The sequence below is a fragment of the Mastomys coucha genome, unplaced genomic scaffold (assembly GCF_008632895.1).
Source record: "Mastomys coucha isolate ucsf_1 unplaced genomic scaffold, UCSF_Mcou_1 pScaffold20, whole genome shotgun sequence".
In the NCBI taxonomy this organism is placed as follows: Eukaryota; Metazoa; Chordata; class Mammalia; order Rodentia; family Muridae; genus Mastomys; species Mastomys coucha.
Genome location: NW_022196903.1, coordinates 126,853,470 through 126,876,666, shown reverse-complemented (window position 1 = coordinate 126,876,666; position 23,197 = coordinate 126,853,470). Strand labels below are relative to the sequence as shown.

At 36.6% G+C, this 23,197-nt stretch overlaps 1 protein-coding gene and 1 pseudogene across 1 annotated transcript; one reads left to right on the top strand and one right to left on the bottom strand.

The window, feature by feature from the left end:
• Positions 1-3,218: 3,218 nt before the first annotated feature.
• Positions 3,219-4,202, top strand: LOC116098376 (taste receptor type 2 member 136-like). The gene has a single exon (XM_031381015.1). The coding sequence runs from the start codon at positions 3,219-3,221 to the stop codon at positions 4,200-4,202; it is 984 nt and encodes a 327-aa protein (XP_031236875.1).
• A 14,904-nt stretch (positions 4,203-19,106) lies between these two features.
• LOC116100019 lies at positions 19,107-22,956 on the bottom strand (annotated as a pseudogene).
• Positions 22,957-23,197: the final 241 nt, after the last annotated feature.

Genomic DNA, 23,197 nt, shown 5'->3' with positions numbered 1-23,197 from the left:
TTCCACTGGGTGGTTTCAGCTCCTTTGTCAAAGATTAAGTGACCATAGGTGCGTGGGTTCATTTCTGCTGCCCCAAATTGTAAGACTTAGTCTAGATATTCACTTCTATGTAGTTTATCCTTATTCTCTAGTTCAAATTATAAATTGGAGAATGATGGACTAGTGTTGGCACAATCCTTGATGTAGCACTTAGGAGGCAATGGCAGGGCATCTCTGGATTAAGACTAATCTGTTCTATAGAGTGAGTTCTAGGAAAGCCAAGGCTATACAGAGAAACCCTGTCTAGGAAAAGAAAACAGAAACAAAATAAAACAAAAAACAAAACAAAAAACCCACACCAAAACAACAGTAACAAAAAATGACCACCACAACCACCAACAATAATAAAATAAAACCTCCCATGTAACAAAAAAACTGATACTTCTTACATTAAGCACAAAATCTACATTAGGAATCAATTAAATCATAGTGGCTTTTCACTAATAGCCAGAAACACAGTCATTGTATTTCTGTGATTTATGTTTTCTCCCCAGAGACCTAGAAGAGCTGAGAGAGGAAAGGATTCTTGAATCAGCTCTATTTCTCTATATTCTATATTTCACTCCAACATTGTGATTCAGAGCTCTAGAAACAGATTTGAGAAGAATCAAATTTGTGAACCTGGCCTTAGATTCTGCCTCATTTCCATTCCATGATGCAGAGACAATATTGTAATAAATTTCAATAATTGAATTTGTTTTATTTACAAATCTACTTTTGAATGTCTTTTCATTTTGGACTCTAATGCTCTGGGAGTGGGTATTAGCTTTATAGAAAGGAAGCATTAAAATTTTAGGTTAGTAATGCTAAACCTTATCAAAGAAAACATGCCAAATAAAGAATATAAACACACTCTTCAAAGCAAATCTATCACATCTGATTTGTATATTGGGAAAATAATTATTTTTATAATTTTACTTCTTATATAAAAATATTCTCCAACAGCATTTTCTGTGCAAAATATCTTAAGATTTTGGTTTTTTCTACCTTAGGAGGTGGTTGTCGCTATTGCTGTAATGAATGTGTGCTGTATTTTTGTTTCTGTTTTACTGATAATTAATTGTACTGAAGTAGCAAGCAGTTGTGGAAGAATTCATGTCATAGCTATATAAATCCAAGCGCCTTGATTTTTATCTTTGTCGTGTGATTCCCACAGCATTCTCCAAAGTCTATTATATCATAAAGACCTGAGAAAATAAAACTTGTAACTTAAACTTCTTTAACATTTACTAATCTTAAAAGTAAAATCATAAAATAAATTACATAAAAACCGAATATTTATATATAAAGCATTAACTTCACAGTAACCAATAAAGTTTCTGTTGATAAATATTTGGAAAACTGTTGGGACTGAGGAGTTTGTTCAGTGATTGCAAGCATTTGTTGCTCTTGAAAAGGACTCAGGTTTGATTCTTAGCACCCATATGGAGGTTTTCACCTTCTAACATACACCAGACATACATGCAAGCAAAGCACTCATACACACAAAAGTATAAAATAAATGTACAAAATGTAAAAGAAATACTTAGAAAACTACTGACTATTTGAATACAATGATATTTATGTTTTATTGATCATTTTATTCATTTACATTTCAAGTGATCTCTCTCTTCCTAGTTACCCATCCACCACCCCCCTATCTTATTCCCCCCTCTCATCCAATTTGCTTCTATAAGGGTGCTACTTCACCCATTACCCATTTGGGCCTTGTCCCTCTGGTATCCTGCGCTGGGGCATCAAACCTCCGTCCCCTCCCATTGATGTCAGATAAGGCCAATTTCTGCTACATATGTATCAAGAATCTTGGCTCCCTCCAAGTGTACTCTTTGATTGTTGGTTTAGTTCCTGGGAGCTCTGGGTTGTCCAGTTAGTTGATATTGTTCTTCTTATGGGGTTTCAATCCCCTTTTACTCCTTCAGTCCTTCTCCTAGCTCTTCCTTTGGTGTCCCCAGGCTCAGTATGATGGTTGGCAGTGAGTATCTGCATCTGTATTGCTGGTAGAACCTCTCATGGAACAGCCATATCAGGTTCCTGTCAGCAAGTGCTTCTTGCCATCAGCAATAGTATAGGGTTTTGGTGTCTGCAGATGGGATGGATCCATAGGTGGAACGGTTTCTGGATGGCTTTTCTTTTAGTCTCTGTTTCTTTTATTGTGCCTGTCTTTCCTTTGGACAGGAACATTTCTGGGTTAAAACTTTTGAGCTGTGTGGGTGGCCCCATCCCTCAACAGGGGAGCTGTGACTCTCTATAGGTGTTTTCACCAGGTTTTATCTCCCTTTGTAGTTTATTTCAGCTAAAGTCATCGTCATTGGCTTCTGGGAGCCACTCTCTTCCCTGAAGTCTAGGAATTATACCCATGATAATAACTATATAAAGTCTAACTATGACATACATATGAAAAAAAAAGTTTATACTGGACCAAATGGCTGAAATACAATAAATGGCTGCTTTAAACAACATAATATTCTTTAAAATAGTCTTCAATTTAGGAGAATACAGGACAATGATTATTCTATCTATAAGAGACGCATAAGAGGTATGGATATATCTGTGAGCACATGCAAGCACTGTGCCCACAAGCTTCTGTCATCTTAGTAAGAAAAAATATATACATAGGTGTTTGTATCAGTCATTAGACTTTATTAAATATTTTCTGTCTTCATGTCCTGTGCAAAAGCTTTGACAAATTTCTTAGGACATTTTGGGATTTTTTTAATACATAAATCTGGCAATTAACAATGAATCCACATTGATAAAACTTCTCTCTATATAAAACCAAGATAGAGCACATGATTTACAAACTCATTGCATATTGTGTACACTGAGTTTTAAAAAATTTTAATAGCAAATCAGTTGAAAGGATAAATTCAAACTATGGGGGAGCTTAAGCAAGAGAAAATTCTTTTTAAACCTAAAACTTTATATTTGTTTATTTGCATGCTAGCAAATGAGAATGTATCTTCATTGTAACCTCAACTCTGAAATACAGTAGCTCGGGAAGGTTGTACAAATAAAATTCCATTTGAACCGTTTTGTAAGCATTCTTGTTTCTATAATACCTGTATCGAATTCATCCATCAGCACACAGGGTTGCTTTCCAATTTGAAAATGACCATGGAATTTTCACAAAATATGATTTTCACTGACCATAAATAAAGACCACAAGAATCAGTGTATTAATGAAATCTCAACCAGTGACACAAGACATACATTTCATTTTTCTTCTTTTCAAAACTATTTGCTCAGACATGGTGAGTTTCTTGGTAAGTACTGCGGCCATTGCAATGCTGGCAGAAATTGTTCTTGGAACCTTTGCTAATGTCTTCATTGTTCTGGTGAACTGCACTGACTGCATCAAGAGAAGGAAAATCTCCATAGCTGATCGAATTCTCACTGCTCTGGCCGTCTTCAGGATTGGCTTGCTTTGGATAATATTAATGAATTGGTGCTCAACTGTGTTTCATCTAGCTTTGTCTTTACAAGTAAGAGTTAGTATTTGTGTTGGCTGGATAGTAACCAACCATTTTAATACATGGCTTGCATCTATACTCAGCGTACTTTACTTGTTGAAGATAGGCAACTTCTCTAATCCTATTTTTCTTGTTCTGAAGGGAAAATTTAAGAGTGTCCTTATAGTTGTATTTTTGTTCAGTTTGGTGTTCTTATTTCCCAGTCTTATGTTGGTAACCCTATGTGAGACAACCCAAGAGGATGGACGCCGAGGCAACTTGACTGGGAAGGCCAAGTGGACTTACTTCACGAACCTTACAGCTATAATGACTTTCACTCTAGACAGTGTTGTTCCCTTCACCACATCCATGATCTGTTTTCTTCTTTTAATCCACTCTCTGTGCAAACACATTAGGACAATGAAGCTTTATGGAAAAGGATCCCATGACCCCAGTGCTTCAGCCCACATTAAGGCTTTGCAAGCTGTGACCTCCTTTCTGTTGTTATTTTCAATGTTTATTCTGTCTCTAATCATATCAGTTTACCATTATAGAAATTCTCTGGAGGAACCAGTCCACCTGATTTGCCAGATTATTGGAACCTTGTATCCTTCAAGCCATTCTTATATCTTGCTTTGGAGGAACAAGAGGGTCAAACAGGCCTTTGTGTTGGCAATGGTACAGGTGAGGGCGAGGCTCTGGCTGAAAGAATAAAAACCTTAAAGTCCTTCAACCAACTTAAGAGATGTGGTGTGACTAGTAGCAGAAACTGTAGCACTTTATGCTTCTTATTGCTATCAAAACTGGACTATATGTAAATTGTCTCTAAAGAAATTTCTAGATAGCATTTTATCTCAACTTATATTAGAGATTATTTGTGTTTGTGGACATACAAAAAATATACAAGAAAACCTGTCTATAAAATTCTCTTAATATAATTTTTGTAAAACCTATGTAATTATTCAAACCATAATTAACATTATTCAGAATTATGAATCCAGGCATAACTAACATAAATGCTTATTTATCTTCTACATAGTAAGTTTATGAGCTATTTTATACATTAGGTTAAACTGTTAGCTTGTTGCAAGCAATCACTGCTCTTCATAGTCTTTATACCACATATATGTACTTAGTATTTATCAAATATTTTAGTATATGTGCTGCCGAAGCGAGCACATTATCAAATATTTTTAGAATTCTGGTAAGTTATCCAATTCTGTTCAACCCTAAATGTGTATATATACAAGCACAATTAAATGGGCTCAGTGGGCCCTCTCTCTCTCTTTCTCTCTCTCTCTCTCTCTCTCTCTCTCTCTCTCTCTCTCTCTCTGTGTGTGTGTGTGTGTGATAATTACTAAAAAATGTCTTAAATTTAAAAGGGAGTAGGAAGAAAAGTTAGAAAAGTAGAGGGCTAGTGAAATTATACAAACACAGTACTCATTGTATAAGTTTTTATATTTCATTGTTACAACTGAACTTTCTTCAATGATACATCAGTACCTTTGATCTCATTCTAGACATTATACGAGAGGTCACCAGATCATTGAGAAACAGTAATCACAATATTTTGTATAAAAGACTATTTTCAACAAAAGGAACAATACAAAATATGCTGCTGAAGGAACTGAGTGATAAATTGTATCAGCAATGTACTGGTTTTTTGAGAGTTTTTGGATAGCAGTGCTAAATCTAACAATGTCAAAACTAGTAATGTCATGCTATCATCACAAAGCAATGCACAATCTGGTAAACCAGAAATCTTTTCCACTTATATATTCAGTATTAGGAAAATAACTAAAACAAACAAAGAAAAATCTTCCCAGTTATAGACATGAGTCACAGTTCCAATGGGCATCTGATACCAGAAGTTTTCACACTTCGGATGAGCTTCAAAGACCCTTTTGGTCCTCATACAATATGATCAATTCCAATAGAATATTGAAAGTTCTCCAGAGGTGGACTTCTGTCTCTTCTCATACTCATTCTGCTGTTAAATAACGCAAATTTTCAAGAACACCACATGGCTGTATCTTGACTTTTTTAGCATGTAATATCAAGGTACCTTACATGTCCCTCAGTGTCTGTGATTTGTTTCTCCAAATTAATAATTACTAATTTAATTTTAATAATTCTTATAGAATCATCATTAAGATGGATTAATTATGTATAACCAACAATTGAGAAGTAATACTCAGAGGAGAGTGATTCTGAAGATGGCCAGAGCAGTGAGGAGTTAATCCATGGAAAAGAGCTTTCCTCTCTTGATCTAGTCTATGCACTTCACAAATCCTATGAATCCATTTCCCAAATTTCTAATTATGTATTTCAAAATGAAAATAACTCTGAAGGATGTTCCTCATTCTCCTTAGGACAATGTCTCAACATCAATCATTCCTGATGAATATTACTTAATGAGTTCATCTAAATATGAATTGTATCTGCATCATGAAAACTCAATTATATTTGTCATTCTAAAAATGAACACATGCAGTATCAAGCTGAATCTTCTTCACAATGTACATTTCATACATAGGAGTTGTGTAAAACCTCCTGGTCATAGAGGAAGGAGACATTGAATTCTAAGGTACTGAAATACAAAGAAATCTTAGTTAACTTACAGTTTTCTCTTGTCTAAATCATCACTTTACTTTTTAAATAATCTTAGAAGTTTTTAATACTTGGAAGCTAGTTCTATAATGTTAGCTGTGCATATGTTACTCAATGCCATCTCTACAAACTATGTCAACTATTAATCTTGTATTATTTTCAAATTCTCTATAATATAAATAATTCATGTTTTATATCTCAATGTGTATGAAGACATGCATGCTCACACATTAACAAACGCACAAATGCATACACCCACACTTACCTATAAATGTTACTTTTTTTGCATCAAATTTGGTTCTTATTGATGCAAACTAGACTCTTATTCAACATGCAATATGAATCTACTTCATATTTAATGTTATATTATGGTTTAAAATGTGTAGAGGTTCCTATTATAGAAAAATAAATGTAAGTGCTTATTAAACTTGACTTATTTCATCTGTGCACATGAGAGCAGGAAAAGAAAAATGAAATGGCTGAATTTATCCACACTATAAACATCCTTGTCACCCTGCCTTCATCTTGTCAGAAGATGCCTTCTTCTGTGAACATCAAAGATATTCAGAGTTTCTCCTGTCTTTCCTTGCCAGAAACATTTGCTTCAGGACACTCATTGCAGATAGTGAGTTAGGTGAATGGTAGTATGATACTCAGTTAAGGTGACAAAGGAACAGCCATATTAAGGATCCTCTTGCAATGAAAGGAATACAATAGCAGTTACCATAGCTACCTAAATGGTTGTGTCAGAAACTGTAGGCACTGCAAGGGAAGACACAGAGTAGTCCAAGTAAATTACTGTTTCATTCTCAGTTACCTGAAGTAATTTTGACCAAAGAAATTAAACACAATGTATCTTGAAACTTATCCCCACAACCCATTTTAGAGGAAGACATACAGAAGTGTCATAGGATGTTAGAAGATAGGTTTAAGGGTGAGCTAAGATTAAAAACACAACACAACATAGGAGAATGAAGTGCCCCTACAAGTAGCTTACATCAAGTAGAAAAGATGAGCTCAGGGATAGGTTGCAAATCATAGGAATCAGCAGCTTCCCACAGTTTTATTTACAACATTCAACATATGATAACAATGTTATAACAGTCTAGCAATGTCTGCATTGTTATCTTAAATAAAAGCATGTAGACATCTGGGTCAGTTACAAAGACTTAACAGAAATGCAAGCAAAATTACTATTGACCGTAGTTTTCATTTGATGTTTAACACTACAGTTTAAATAATGTAATGTGTTTTCCAATGGGAGGCTCATAGATATTTTTTAAAAAAGGTAGACTTATATTATCATCCTGAATAAAACCTGGGGGGGTCATATAGGTAAAGAGCTGAAGAAATGAACAACAATGTCAGAATGATTGTTTGGAGACCGATCAAAGGGCTCTTAGTTTTGTCCAATAACATGTGCTTCTTTAGAATATTAGTTATGACAAAAGTTGCATTTAGGAGCAAGAATAAAAAGCATGAGAGAATTGTATAATAAAACTGTGTGAGTTTGCTTCCTTGAGTTGGTGCTCATAGATGGGGCAGGATGAGACTGAGCATGGGCAGGAAGGACTCTGATGTTCCTACAGGGAAGTGGTGAGACTAAAGCCTCACAGAGTGGCCTCAGATGTAAGTAGCTAAAGATGCTTTAAAGTGTAGGGAATACTGTAAAGTAAGAAGAAAGGAAAGATGTTTTCATCTCTAAATGTGATCACTAAAGAGAAAGGTTACCATGCAAAAAACAAAGTCCCTTGTCTACTTTCTGACAAATAAATTGATTGATCTAGAACTTAGGGTAGGTGTAGAAGTTTATATCTTGGTAAAAAACAATGAAGATTACAGAAACTTTTAGGATATTTCCAAAAGAACCATAAATATCACCTCCAAACATGATTCAGAAGTGAGATCATGAAGCAGCCATACTGTCCAGCCCTTTCACAAATGGGACTTCAGGTAATATTATCATTGGGCCCAAAGGCCTTGTTGAAACTCCAGTGTGGAGTAGGGGTTTCTAAATCACAGATGTTCCTTACAGCTGCCAATGCTATTAACTGGGACATGGACTAAATGAGTTTCTACCCATTTACTCTTCCTAGTGTATAATGGAAAGTCCCACATTTGGCAGTTGAAATCACTGTTGCAGGGTTTCCAGACATGGCATATTTTAACCAGGAAACAGAAGAAACCTCTGAAAGTGTTTCTAGTGAAAAACAAATAAATTATTCACATTTTCAGAGAAATAGATTTCACATCTACCAGCACAAAGCCTGGAAATTTAAAGAGAATAATAGAATGGTACTCTTCTATTCTCCATTCTACTCCACAGATATGCCTACTTATATTACAGGAAGTAGATTCTCCTTTTCCTTCTCCTCCTCTCCCTCCCCCTCCTCCTTTTCCTCCTCCTTCTTGTTCTCCTCCTCTTCTCTTCTCCTCTTCCTCTTTTTTCCTCATCTTCTTTGTCTTCTTCCTTTTCTTCCTCTCCTCCTTCCCCACATCTTTTCTCACTCTTTCTCCAGTACAGTAACTTTTTCTCATGGCTTGCGTAGCTATTTAACAAATCTTATGGTTTGATATAAGTTTTGAGATTTCCATTCTACTTCTGGGAAAAAAACATCATTGGGATTCTGATCACAATAATCTGTAGATAGCTCTTGGAGATATGTCCATTTCCACAAAGCTAATTTTGTTTACCCATGGCCAAGGTGTAGTTGATCCTCTGTGGTTTACTTTAGTTTCTTATTTCAGTATTTTTTATACTTTTCATTGTAGATTTCTTTTCATTTATTGAATAATTTTATTCATAAATATTTCAGTTTCGAGACCAGTGTGAATGGATTGTATTGCTGATGCTCTAGGTGAGGGTGGTTTTGGTTATGGAAAACTAGATTTTTTTTTGTAAGCTGCTTTGCATCCTGCTGGTGTGCTAAGTTTGTTTATTCTATGAGAGTCTCCTGAAAAGACACTTACAGTCTTCTTCATGTAGGATCAGACTTGCAAAGCATGATATTTGACTTCTTCCTTTTATACCACCTTCTGTTTCTTTATTTTGACTTGTTGCTTTGCTTAAAAATTTAGCTAATAAGCAGATGAGAGTTGGTGTCCTGTTTCTCGCCTCATTGCTGAAGAAATGCAGTGAGTTTTCTAATTTGTTAAGAATTTACTTACATTTGTTGTCTGTCATTGCTTTTGTGAAGAGCTTTTAAGTGTTCAAATCCATTTTCTATATTACAAAATAATGTGATATTTTCCTCTGATTATATTTATACTTATACCCAGTAAACATGACAAAAAAGTGAATGTTGAATATTCATTACTGAGTTTCAAAATTTTTACTCTTAAAGATTTTCTCAGAATGTATTTTGAATATATTGTTTCTGCTCCCCAACTTCTCCCATATCTTCCCAATTTTCTTACCCAAGCAACTCCATGTTATATTTTCTCTCACAAAACAAAGTGCAAGCACAAAACCACAAAACAGACAAACTAAAATGAAAAGAGAGAGACAGAGACAGAGAGACAGAAAGAGACAGAGACAGAGACAGAGAGACAGAGACAGAGAGAGAGAAAGAGAGAGAGAGAGAGAGAGAGAGAGAGAGAGAGAGAGAGAGAGAGAGAGAGAGAGAGAAGGAGGGAGAGAGGGAGAGAGAGGGGGAAACTTGTCTAGGGGAGTCTCTTGGGGTTGAGCAGGATGATGGGTATCACAGGTGGATCTCCTGCCATGTGTAGAACAACCACCCCAGCTAGGAGCCTTGTCAAAGCAGGAACTTGTTTTATTGTATTTATCTTTTTCTTTATAAAAGGCTGAGAAAGGAGGTGGAGTTTTTTGTTTGTTTGTTTTGTTTTGTTTTGGTGAGGTGAGATGACATAGCAGGAGGGGAAAGTTGACAAAGGGTATGGGGTGACTGACAGAGCCAACAAAGTTACTCTGTCAGCAGTAGGTAGGCAAAGGCAGGCTTAAACAGGTCCTGCTGAGTCACTCTAGAATAGAAGTGCCTGAGACAGTTTACAAAACTCTAGCCAGGCTCGGTTTGTCCTCAAGGCCCAAGCCAGGGCCAAATAGGGCCCAACATGTCTTGAAAAATAAAAAGAAACAAACAAAAATTGATTGACAGAAAATAATTTAAAGGCAAGTCTGTAGTTTTTTCCTTTTATAAAGCTTTCAAATTTCTGAAGAACTAGTAAACCCTGAGTACTTCAAGTTAATTCTTACAAAGTTGTTCTTTATAAACCATAAACACAGATGAACACACTTTTTCTTCTCCTCTCATAAATTTTGCTTGCCTTAGAACAATTATAGTAAAATAAACTAGCATGAGTTGGTTATTATTGTAACTATATTACATTAAATATAATAATTATCAAAATGTAATCAACAATAAATTAAAGCGTGGTTTATTATACCCTGTAATTTTCTGAATGGGAAAAGGTCCATGAAGACTTTGTCCAAATGAAAGCTCTCAGTTTGTAAGAGTCATTAAGCATAACACTCATCCATGGCTTTCACACAAAAGCTTCCTACCTGACACAATACTTGCATGTTTGTTTTCTAATTATAATTTAGTTGCTATTTCAGAACTCATTGTGATTTTTAATGAACTAGCACTGAAAACAGGGTCTAAACTCAAGCATCTGCCTTAAAAAATTGACTCTATCTCTTCAACAGTAAAATTTATGTTTCTATTTGTTCAGATATGCTTTTAGTATATGAAATATAGTTTAATAAGATGAAAAATTGATTTTCTAGGCTACTTATAATTTTTCTTGCTAAAATCATAAAGATTGTTTGAAAATTTCATGTTCTACATAGTCATTAATGGTAAGTATTTTAAGATTATTTTGGAGAATATTGATGAACATTCTCAGAATGTCAAATTGTAGATGACATTGTATTACTAATAAGGCAAAAACATTATGAACAAGAAGCATAATTCCTGTTATTCATTTTCTTTTGCTTATTCCATTTTTTGTTACTATATGTAGTTTTTCTACAAAGCTCTTCTTGTACATATACTCGTCCGAAAGATCCCATATTTTACCATTAAGCACACTGCTCCTATACTTCTTTAGTGTCTTTTATTGACCACATGTTATATCAAACTTATGTTAGCACAAGGAAAATTTTAACCCAACATTAAAACTCTTAAACATGAGAATTAACCAGAAAACATATTGAACAGAAATTTGACCAGAAAACCCATAGCATAAATAATTATTTGGAATAACAGAATATTGAGAGCTAGACTGATCCAGAGCTTCCCCTGAGGACCTGATGTATGGAGAAGAAACCCAGATCCTTCTCCAAAGCCAAGTATATGCTTATCCGAGCAATTAATTGCCTGTGACCACAGTCTTGGCAAAGCTGTGGTTTTTGATCTGGAGAACTCAACTATTTTCACCAGAAAGGATATTGTTTGTCACACAGCTGCTGTGTGCTTGGTCTCTGACACCCTTTAGGTAGTCTGTGTTCTCCTTGTACAACGCTGCTTGATTGAATTTCTGCTGATTTGTCCTATTGTACAATAGCTTTATGCTGATGTTGTCCCATTTTCCTATTCTGGTAAAACTCTATATAAGATTCTTTGCCTCTCAATAAACTTGCTTGGCAAATGACATAGTTTGTTCAAGACTTCCTGATACAAGCTTTCTTGTATTTTTTATTGTTTCATCTTCTGCCTCTCACTCTTAGGACCCTGTCCCCAAAGAATGACCTGATCATCAGGTCAATAGAGGGTAAGATATGAGATGAGGATTAGAAAGCAGCAAAGATGACCTTTGTTCTTTGAATGAAAATGCAGTAGACATAAAACAGACAAGCAAGCAATGAAACAGAAACACAGACACACACACACACAGACACACACACACACACACACACACACACCAAATTCCAATTTTGGAACAAGATGTCATTGAAGACCAAACATCAGGGTCCATCCAGCTGATCCACCACAAACTGCTGGAAATCCATCGTTGATCTGGTAATACATCCTCCTCTACATGTAGAACCAGATGCTCACAGACAAATTTCTTTCCATACGTGAAAAACATGTTAGACTATTTGAGAAGCTGCTTTTAAAAGCAAATGACAGCTAGGTGCCATGGTCCATCAAAGTATTAGGAATCTAAGTAGAGAAGATGGTCACACTGCCCACCAAGCACAATATATCTGATATTTGTAATCTCATTGAAATACAAATATATGGTTATAATGGTTACATTTTGTTTTATCATTACTTTTCAAATATTATCCATATCTGTCTTGTTTTTATTTTTATGATGTTGCATAGGATCCTCTGGTTTTATTCTTACACTTTTCTCTGTTAGTTCTCTTTGTCAATCAGATTATTTTTAACTATTACAGTGGTTCCTTATCTGTAAATTGAAGGAACTGCAAATATAAATAAACACAGGACAGAATTTCAATGTTAGTGGCATATTTAGAATTTTGCCAAGGTTGTTCCTTGAGCATTGCACATAACTATTAAGGTTGTCATGATATTCAGTTTTATGTGTTGTCACATGTAGGGGATGAATTGAAATGTAAGGGAAGATGTGCACACAAGATGATAAACATAATGCATCCATGTGCATACAGTGATTATAAAACAAGAATACAAGCTTAGGAGTCAGATTGCAAATGACAATTCATTTCTTTTTAATTCTTTACTCATAGTACACTGAATGGGTTTATGATCTCTTTTAATTTTTCTTCCAATATAAAATGACATGATATAAACAAGAGAACTTATGTAGAACTTTATATATTGACTTGTAAATGAAGAAATTAAGAAATTATTTTTCCAATATTTTCTATAGTCCTAGGATTAAAATGTCATTCATTTCTCCATACTTAAAATTCCTTCTTATTCATATTTAACCATTCATTTATTGGTTTATACATTAGAAGACATGAATTTTATATTTTGCTATAAATTTCAAGCATCAAATTAAATAATACTTTCATTGCTGTCCATATTTTGTTTGTATGCTTATTAGTGAACTTATTTTAATGTGAGTCTCCCCCAACCCTACAAAAGTAAAATAGTTGGCTCAGAAATGGATCAATTGATGTTACATGTGCCATGCAATCATGAGGACCCAAGTTCAGATCCCAGGAATCTCTGAAAAAGCTAGATCATGTAGAATGTGTCTTATTTTCTATAAACCAATAGTAAAATAGGAGGCAGAGCAATGAGAAGCCCTGTAAAGTCATGGCCTGACTAGCCTGGAAGACCCAGTTGTAAACAAAGAGCCTCTACTTTAAATAAGTTAGAAAATAAAGACTGACAATCAAGGTTGTAATCTAACTTCCATGTGTGAGACATGACAGGTGTGCATCCATAGTCACATAATATAAATGGGTACACACACAAAACTTAAAATTAATTCTTGTCTTTGGAAGATACTGTAAGAAAAATGAAATGGTAATTCACAAGCTGAAAGAAAACATTTGCCAACATATATCTGATATAAGGAGATTTCTCAGACGTAACCATAAGCAGTTCAGTTTGATAATTGATACAAAATAATAAGACTAATTAAATAATATATAGATTTATGAAATGCAAAATTATAAACTCTGAAGAAGAAAATGATACTGATACAAGTATTAATAACAGTATTGTTCATAATGGCCAAGAATTGGAAACCTGTGCATTAAGGGTCAAATTATTTTGTTAAAAATAATATATCAAATAGTACTCAGGAATTCTACTCACCAGTATTATACAGGAACAAGAACAAAATGACACAAACAAAACAAAGAAGAATAAACTATTCAACAAAATTAAACAAAACAAGCCATAATGTAGAGTTTGACAAGTTTTAGATATCATCATTTTCTGTTACTGAATATACACAAAACTATATACCAGCGAACTATGAACCAAGAAGTCTCCTTAGTGAATAAAAGAAAGCAAGTAGTTGCATGAGCATAGGGCTTGTAAAATGAGGCACTTCAAAGATACTGGTGTTAGGATTCCCTAGGTGAATCACTACATAATCGCATTTTAACTAAAATGTGTAAAAAAAAATATATTTTGCTAGATACTATAGCTTACTCTCTACGTAAATCCCCATGGAGTAAAATATGGAGTTGTCTACATGTTAAGTATCATTTAAAAAGAATTGCTTTTGTTTGAAGGAGGTGTAAGGACAGAGTGGAGCTGAGACTGAGGGAAAGGCCATCCAGAGACTATACCACCTAGGGATCCATCCCATCTGTAGACACCAAATGCAAACACTGTTGCTGATGCCAAAAGATACATGCTTACAGGAGCCTGGAGCCTGGCTGTCCTCTGAGAGGCTCTGTCAGAGCCCTATAGATACAGATGTGGATGCTTGGAGACAACCATTGGACTGAGCAAGGGATCCCAATGGAGGATTTAGGGGAAGGACTATAGGAGATGAAGGGGTTTGCAACCCCATAGGAAGAAAAACAATATCAACCCCCCACTCCCCAAAGAGCTCCTGGGGACTAATCCACCAACAAAAGAATACACATAAAGGGACCCATGGCTCCAGCTGCACTTGCAGCAAAGAATTTCCTTGCCTGGAATCAATGGGAGGGGAGTCCTTAGGTCCTGTAATGGCTAGATGCTCCAGAATAGGGGAGTCCTGGCTTGGTGAGGCAGGAGTGGGTGGGTGAGCTGGTGAGCTCCCTTGTGGAGGTGGGGAGGGGTAGGTTGGGAGGGGTAATGGGCTGGGGGATTTGAGAAGGGGAAGCCAGGAAGTGGGGGATAAATTTAAATTTAATTTAATTATAATCCACAAACTATCATTATTAGTATTTTTATTAATTATTGTATTTAAATTCCAGCCATTGCCTTCCTCCCAGTTCCGCCTCCCAAAGTTCCTCATCCCATTCTTCTTCCTTTTTGCCTCCCAGGCATTCCCCTTCCCTGGGGCCTCAAGTCTCTAGAGGGTTAAGCACATCTCCCACCAAGGCCAGACTAGGCAGTCTTTTGCTATGTATGTGCCTGGGGCCTTGGACCAGCCCATGTATGCTGCCTTGTTGGTGGCTCATGTCTCTGGGAGCTCCTTGAGGCCCAGGTGGATTGAGACTGATGATCTTCCTATTGGGTTTTCTTCCCTTCAGCTCCTTCTATCCTTCCCCAAAATCTTCACTAGGGGTCTCCTACTTCATTCCAATGGTTGGGGCTAAATATCTGCATCTGTCTCAGTCAGCTGCTGGTAGGGCCTCTCAGAGGACAGCCATGGCAGTAAGCACATCATTGCATCAATAAAAGCATCAAACCTGGGTGCCCCATCCCAAGTTTGGCCTGTCACTGGATTGTCTTTCCTTCAGGCTCCATTTTTGCCCCTGCATTCCTTTTAGACAGGAACAATTCTGGGTCAGAAATGTTAACTGTGTGTTGGTAACCCAGTCACCTCCACTTGAAGCCCTGTCTATCTACTGGAGGTGGACTCTTCAAGTTCCCTCCCCCCATTGTTGGGAAATTTGGATAAGTTCATGACCTTTCAGATCTAGGAATCTGTTACATCCTAGATCTCTGGGATTTTCCAGAGGGCCCCCCCACACCCCTCCCTTCCACCCCCAGAAGCAGCATGTGTCTATTCATGCTCTTGGCATTCTGGGTTTCCCTCCTTTGCCCTTCCCCTTCTCCTTCTCTCTCACCCATGTTCCTTCTACCTTCTGCCTGCCATGACTATTTTCTTCCCCCATCTAAGTTGGATTGAAGCATATTCACTTAGGCCTTTCTTCTTGTTAAACTTCTTATGAACTGTGGGTTGTACTCTGGGTATTTTTGGCTAACATCCACTTATCAGTGAGTACATGCCACTTTTGGGTCTGGGTTACCTCACTCAGGACATTTTCTAGTTTCATCCATTTCTCTGAAATACTCATGATGATCTTGTTTTTAATAGCTGAATAGTATTCTACTTTGTAAATGAACCACATTTTCTGTATCCATTCTTCAGTTGAGGGACATCTGGGTTGTTTCCAAGTTCTAGCTATTATAAAGAAGGCTACTACAAACATAGTGGAGCATGTGTCCTTGTGTTATGGTGGAACATCTTTTGGGTATATGCCCAGGATGATATAGCTGTGTCTTCAGGTAGAGCTCTTTCCAATTTTCTGAGGAACTACCAGATTGATTTGCAGAATCACTGTACCAGTTTGCAATCTCCCCACAAATGGAGGAGTGTTGCTATTTCTGCACATATTCTCCAGCATGTGCTATCACTTGAGTATTTTATCTTAGCCATTCTGATTGGTGTAAGGTGGAATCTCAGGGTCGTTTTGATTTGTATATCCCTGATGACTAAGGACTTTGAATATTTCTATAAGTTCTCAGCCATTCGAGATTCCTCTGTTGAGGAATGTTTAGGTATGTACCCCATTTTTAAATTGGGTTATCTGGTTTCTTGGAGGTTAATTTCCTGACTTCTTGATATATTTTGAATATTTTCCCTCTATAAGATGTAGGCTTAGTGAAGTTTTTTCCCAATCTGTAGGTTGCTGAATTGTCCTATTCATGGTGTCCTTTGCCTTTACAAAAGCTTTTCATTTTCATGAGGTCCCATATATCAATTGTTGATCTTAGATCCTCATTGAGTAAAATATGCAGTTATATACATGTAAAGTTGTGGGGTATTGACCTGTGCACAAACAGCGTGGTCCCCGGTTAAGCACAGGCCTTGAACACAGGTGACTCTAAGGGATGGCAGGTGTTTGGCCACGTCTCAGGGTCCCTGGCCTTTGCCACAGCTATGACCTCCTATAGCACCCCTTGCCCCTGCAGTCACATAGGCAATGCTCCAAGCTCCTGGAGTTCTGTAAGAACTCCTGGCCCACTATAAAAGGGGCTGTTTGCCCCTCCTCTCTCTCTTATTCTCTTGCTCTTAATCTCTTACTCTCACCTTTCCCCCTCCTCCTCCCCCTCCCTTCTCCTCTCTCTCCACATGGCCATGGCCAGCCTCTACTTCTCTACTCTTCTCTCTCTCTCTCTGCCTTTTTACAATAAATGCCTTAAAGCTATGGACTGCCTCTTCTCATGGGGATCCACTGTGCTGGAGCAATAGAGCAGGTCTTTCCCTAATAAGTCGAACATTTAACCTCCTGCTGGGAGGCCTCCCTATGCCCCAGCCAAGGTCTCCACCAAACCAACCCGAGGGATCCAGCCAGAGCACTCCCCCCGCACCACCCTTTTCCCTTCGGCCCTGGGCCAGAGTCCACCAATTCTCAGCTCTTTCTCAACATCCAGCAGAGCCTGAGGTGTCAAAGACTGAGAACCTGAGAGTCCCTGGACTCCTTGTGGCCCAGGGACCCCAGAACCAGCTCTTTTGTGGTCCCCAGTGGCATCTGTGGTGCCTGAGAGTCTGAGCCAGACTCAAGCAAGTCAGCAGAGACCTCAGACTGTACTTTCCCTCCTCTGAAGTGGGGTCCTGCTGCTTCTCACAGCATGATGCTCACCCAGTGGTGTCTTGGGGGTGCGCTCAGTCAAAACTTCCCACATTCGACCTTGGCCAGCACCCCTAGCCCTGAACAGACACAGGATCCCATTTTTACACCATATAAAGTATCATTTAAAAAAAAAAGCCACAGTTATAATTGTAGTTATCTACATTAGACTTTTTAATTTAATTAAAATTTTAATTTTAATTCAATTACTATGCACAAACTATCATTATCAGTATTTTTTTTTTTTAAAATTCCATCTATATTGGAATAGTTTTATGATTAATTCAGTAGGGAAAATCAGTCTTTTTTGGAGATGCAGCAATAGAAGTATTCCATCCATTAGTAGATACCCATTTGTATGTGGGCACCACTAATTGGGTTTGGGGAATGATTAATAGCAAAAATATAGAAATAGATTATGATGGTTGGAAGGAGATAGTGTAAGGTGCAATAGGGAAGCTGATGGGAGGTAGTGATGTATCCATATGATCTGAATACATAGTGTGAATGCATGACAATTTCAAGGAATAAAAAAAGTTTTAAACAAATAAATAAAATAAGGTAAAATATACATCCATAAAATTTTGATTATACATTCTATACTGGTATCTATTTACATTTTTTACTATTTATTTATTTTACTTTGTGGGTGTTAGTGCTTTGCCAGATAGTGTGCCACATGTGTGCTTGGTACATGAGGCTGTCAAAACAGGGTATTGAACCCACTGAATTGGAATTACACTTGATTGATGACGCCACACAATGTTGCTGTGGCTATTGAAACCAGGTCACTTGCAAAGCAGCAAGAACTTTTAACTGCTGATTGTGTATGTGTTTATGTGTATGCAGTTTTTTCTTTGTTAGGGGTTCAGCTAGTGGCCTTTGTTGTGTCTGTTCTGTAAGCTCTGTACCATGAAATTGCACTGCCATCACTTTCTGTGCACTCTTAAAAGTTGTTGTAATGTCTTTTGAATAGTTCCCATATCCCCTAAAGTTTTCATCTGTACTGTGTTTTATCCATTGCTTGAAAGTAATGTAAGGGCCACAAAAGGTATGTCTAGATTCTGTGTTTATGTTTCTTTGTTTTTATGCTGCTATTCATCATCAGGTATTCTAGAAAGATGTATGACTAGAGGTTCCCATAGTTTTAAAAATATGATTTCTGAATTATTTCATGGGTTTAAATGAGTTTTAACAAATAAATGCTTATACAATTTTTATTTTTATGTGATATATTTTATGAATTTTCAGGTTTCTGAAACACCTCTCAGAGAGATTTCATCACAGAATTTCTTTCTCCTGTGAATGCTTTTGTTTACTTTAAGTTACTGTATCTACTTAATGATTTTCCACATTCTTGGCTTCCATGAGATTTCCATTCATTGTGAGTTGCTGTAATTATTTAAATGCATATGGAATTACTGAAGACACGAGTGTATAATTGACAACCTTAAAGGTTTCTCTCCTGTGTGGATTTTCCAAAATTAAAATGTATAGTGCCTTTCCTGCACTTTGTACACTTATTCTTTCTTTCTTTTTTCAACAGACTTAATTCATTTATTTTTGTCATATAAAAACCCTTATGTGGTAGCCACAACTGGAGCCTGGGTCTTCTGAACAGAGACTCTGGTGTGGGTTTTCACAAGATGATCAATGAACTCCTGGTAAGGAATCTTGGTGAACACAGTCTTTTTCCAGAGGGCGGAGCTCAGGTAGCTGTAGGTCTTGGAGATGGCATCAAAGGTACCATTGGTAAAGTTTCCCAGGGTGGCAGTGCAGCCTCTGGCTGAAGTGTAGTAGTCATCTATATCGGCCATCATCAGGAGCTTCTTGGGCACAGGAGCAGAGATAATGCCAGTGCCTCTGGGGGCAGGGATGAGATGCACCAGCACAGAGCCACAGCGGCCTGTCACTTTGCATGGAAGAGTGTGGGGCTTGCCAAACTTGTTCCCCCAGTAGCCTCTCCAACAGGGATGATGGAAAGATTGGCCAAGATGATGGCCCCTCGGATAGCAGTGGCAACATCCTTGGAGACTTAACACCAAGACCAACCGTGACCATTGTAGTCCCCAATAGCGACAAATGACTTGAACCTGGTCTGCTGCCCAGCCCGAGTCTGCTTCTGCACTGGCAAGATTTGCAGAACCTCATTCTTTAGGGATGCACCCAGGAAAAAGTCAATGATCTCAGACTCCTTAATGGGTAGGGAGAACAGGTAGATCTCTTCCAAAGACTTTATCTTCATGTCCTTAACCAGGCGGCCCAGCTTGGTGACAGGGATCCACTCCTTGTCTTCAACTTTACCTCCACGAGCCCAGCTGCCTTGACCACAACCGCGGGCCCCTAAGACCGCTACCGAATCCTCCTCGGAAGCCGAAGCCTCCGAGGCCTCCTAATCATGGGCCCCCAGGTCCTCCGGGCCCTCCCGCTGCATCAGCGTCATCTGTCATTTGGTGTTTTCCCGGAGAAGAAGAAGCACACTTTTTCTTAATGAATGATTTTGTCTTTGAAAATAGCTAAAGCATTTGAAGGGATTTCCCACATTTCCCACATTCACAGCTCTTTTATCTGATGTGAGCTTTTTCATGTACTTAATGGATATAAATATTATTGCTTTGCCACCACAGGATTTCTCTTCAGGGGACTCACCTCATATGTATTAAATGAATTGTATTACTTAAAACTTTAACGTATTTACAACCATAGGTTTTTCTATGCACTGTGTAGATTTTACATATTTGAATGCAACATGGACCACTAAATATATTTTCATACTTATTGCATTTATAAGCCAAGCTTTAATGTTTATTATTATATGCCTTTGAAATTGGAGGAGGACTTGGATGGTGGTATGATGGCTTTTTTTCTTTAATTTTTTTTTAACACTATGTGTGTTCTTTATTGAACCAGAACTTCCATGGATTCAAAGTAACTAATCTATTTTTATATTCATGGTTGTTTCTGCTGTACATATTTTTTTAAGTATTAAAAAATGATTAGCGTTATTAGGGTGCTGAGATGTGCCTTGTAAACTGCATAGAGGTCATGACAGAGTTAAGGCTGTGTACTAATATTCTATCTACTGTAGGATTATAAGAACAAACATTTCTAAGTATCCCTCTCTCTTTCTTAAAATTACAGTAAGATCCTGTGGACATGTCATGTGGTTTCTGAATGAGTTGAAGGGCATAGAGAGTCCCCAGTTTGCATGGACAATAAAACAAGTTCAGAGAAGGATCATGCATTAGCTGATACCCTTATATACCCACCAGGAACATAAGACAAATCACACAAACAACATTAATGAAAAGAGCCCACAATTTTTTAAGCAAAAGAGAATGCGATGTCATGTTATTGAAAGAAACATGTAGTATAATAATTTGATCAACTTTTTTTCAGATTGTCTTATGTGTGGTGTTGAAATAAAGCATAACATGAATATTTGAGTCCTACTTTAACAGCATCCAAGAGAAATAATAGTTAACTTATTAGAAACAAAATATGAAGAGAATAAACATTAAATGGTCACATGATACCTATCACATATTTGAGGATTTTTCTTACAACATGGACAAATATGGTACTTGGATAGTACTAGTATATTTGTCAACATTTATTTTTTTAATAAAATTCAGAAAAATATTGAATACTTTTGATTAGAAAAAATATTAGTCATTCCAGAAACATAGTTCTTTTTGGTTCTGAAAGGGTTATTTTCATCTCAAAGTCAAATAAAGTTTTATTATTAAAGTTAAATTAAAACTTAACCAAACAATATGACCATCTCTATAATGTGGCTAGCAGTCTCTCATTGGGAATGATTAGGTAAGGGTCAAGTCATAAATGATTATAGTTAATATCAAGGATAGTGAATTTCCTGCTGTCTCTTGAAGCTAAATCAAGCAAATTCTCTGCACATCTTAAAATTTGACACTTTAAGGGGGAAATGCCAGCAATGTTATTTCATGTGTATTTTTTACAAAGCAAAAGGGAAACCAGACTGAAAGAATCTTTCTTCAAGGATAGTGCATTCAAATAAGTTTTTATTTATAATGGCTGATAATGGAAACTACTCATAGGTCATCAAAAGGTAAAGTGAAGTATTTTACTGAACTCTCCATCACACTAGTAGAATACCACTTACCAATATCATCCAGGAACAAGAGCAAAATAGTTATAGAAAATTTTATATTTTTTTATATTCATTATATGCTAATAATGTTTATTTTTAAAATTCTTGGCATAAAATATGCATTTTTACATATGCACAACATAATTAAGTAGAAATGCCAGGGTATTAAGCAATAGTTATCAATTTGCATTTTCTGAAAGCAGCCAACATGTTGAGTACAGCTTCAAAGAAAGAAATATCTACCATGATTGCTGAAAGTGCCATGTCGCTATAGGTTTATAATTTATTTGTGGTTTGAAATGCTCTTCTGGATCAAAAGAGGTCAGTAAACTAAGTTATCACTGCACTACTCTTATATAAGGCCGACCAACAAAAAGTTTCTCTTTCCTTCCCCGTGACATATTTAATGTGATGTGTCAACAAATACAGAGCAAAATCCCTTGTTAGGGACCTGCACAAATGAAACGGACAACAGAGTTAGATAGAAGACATAGGGAGAGAAGTGGAGAATTCAAGTTTTCATTGCTATTGAACTAAATTATCTCAAGAGGAAGAACCTTTTAAATTTAAAGGAGCACTTCCATGCACTGTATTCATAGCTTCTATTCTATAATTATTAATAAAAGTAACAAATCAAGCCTTCATTACTTCACCTCTAAGTAACTATCCTAAGTGCCTGTAATTCAACTAAACACAGCTTCATTATTTTACAGGACAGTTACATCAAGTCCTATCCCAATATAAAATATAAAATTGGTCACTTAAAACCAACAGGTTTGATGTTTACAAATAACAACCAAATAAGTAATTGTAGCTGTTTTAGAATGGTAAGGCAATCTATCCATGATTTCCTCAAAAAGTCTAAAACTGTCAATAATATGCAAACATTCATCATAAAAATGTAATGACTTTAGGTAAGAGGAAATTGAATATACCCATTGGAGAAAAATACCGTGACCTTCATGATGTAAGAAGCTAAAGACAGGAATAAAATGTCTTTCAACTGTGGGCTGAAATAAAGCTTTTTTTTTTCCCGTAAGTTGCCATTTTTGCTATGGCATTTTGTTCCAGCAATGAGAAAGGAACCAATACAGCTAAATAAATAAATTCCACTATTTGAGTACAGACCATATATTACTGAACTTATATCCTTCCTAGATATAGACTATGTGCTCTAAAATAAACTGTATTTCTAGCAACCAGAATCAAGATTACACAGTGTAGATTTGTAAGCAGATACCTGTTCCCGAACACCTCCATCAGGCTGATTTGTCTTCCTTCCATCATCACTTACTCATTTTTAGGGTGTATTTGTCTCTAGGCAGGATGGTGACAGAGAAACTTTGTTACTCTAATCATAAACTCTTGACCAATAATTTCTCATACATGATGCAAATAATTCTGCAACACTACCTACATAAGCTTCATAAAATGAGATCTTGCAAAATTTGAATTTGTTGAAAACAATTTAAAGACTGGGTCCCACCACATATTTCTGATTGTTCTGGAAATGACCATGTAAACTGGACTGTCCTTGAA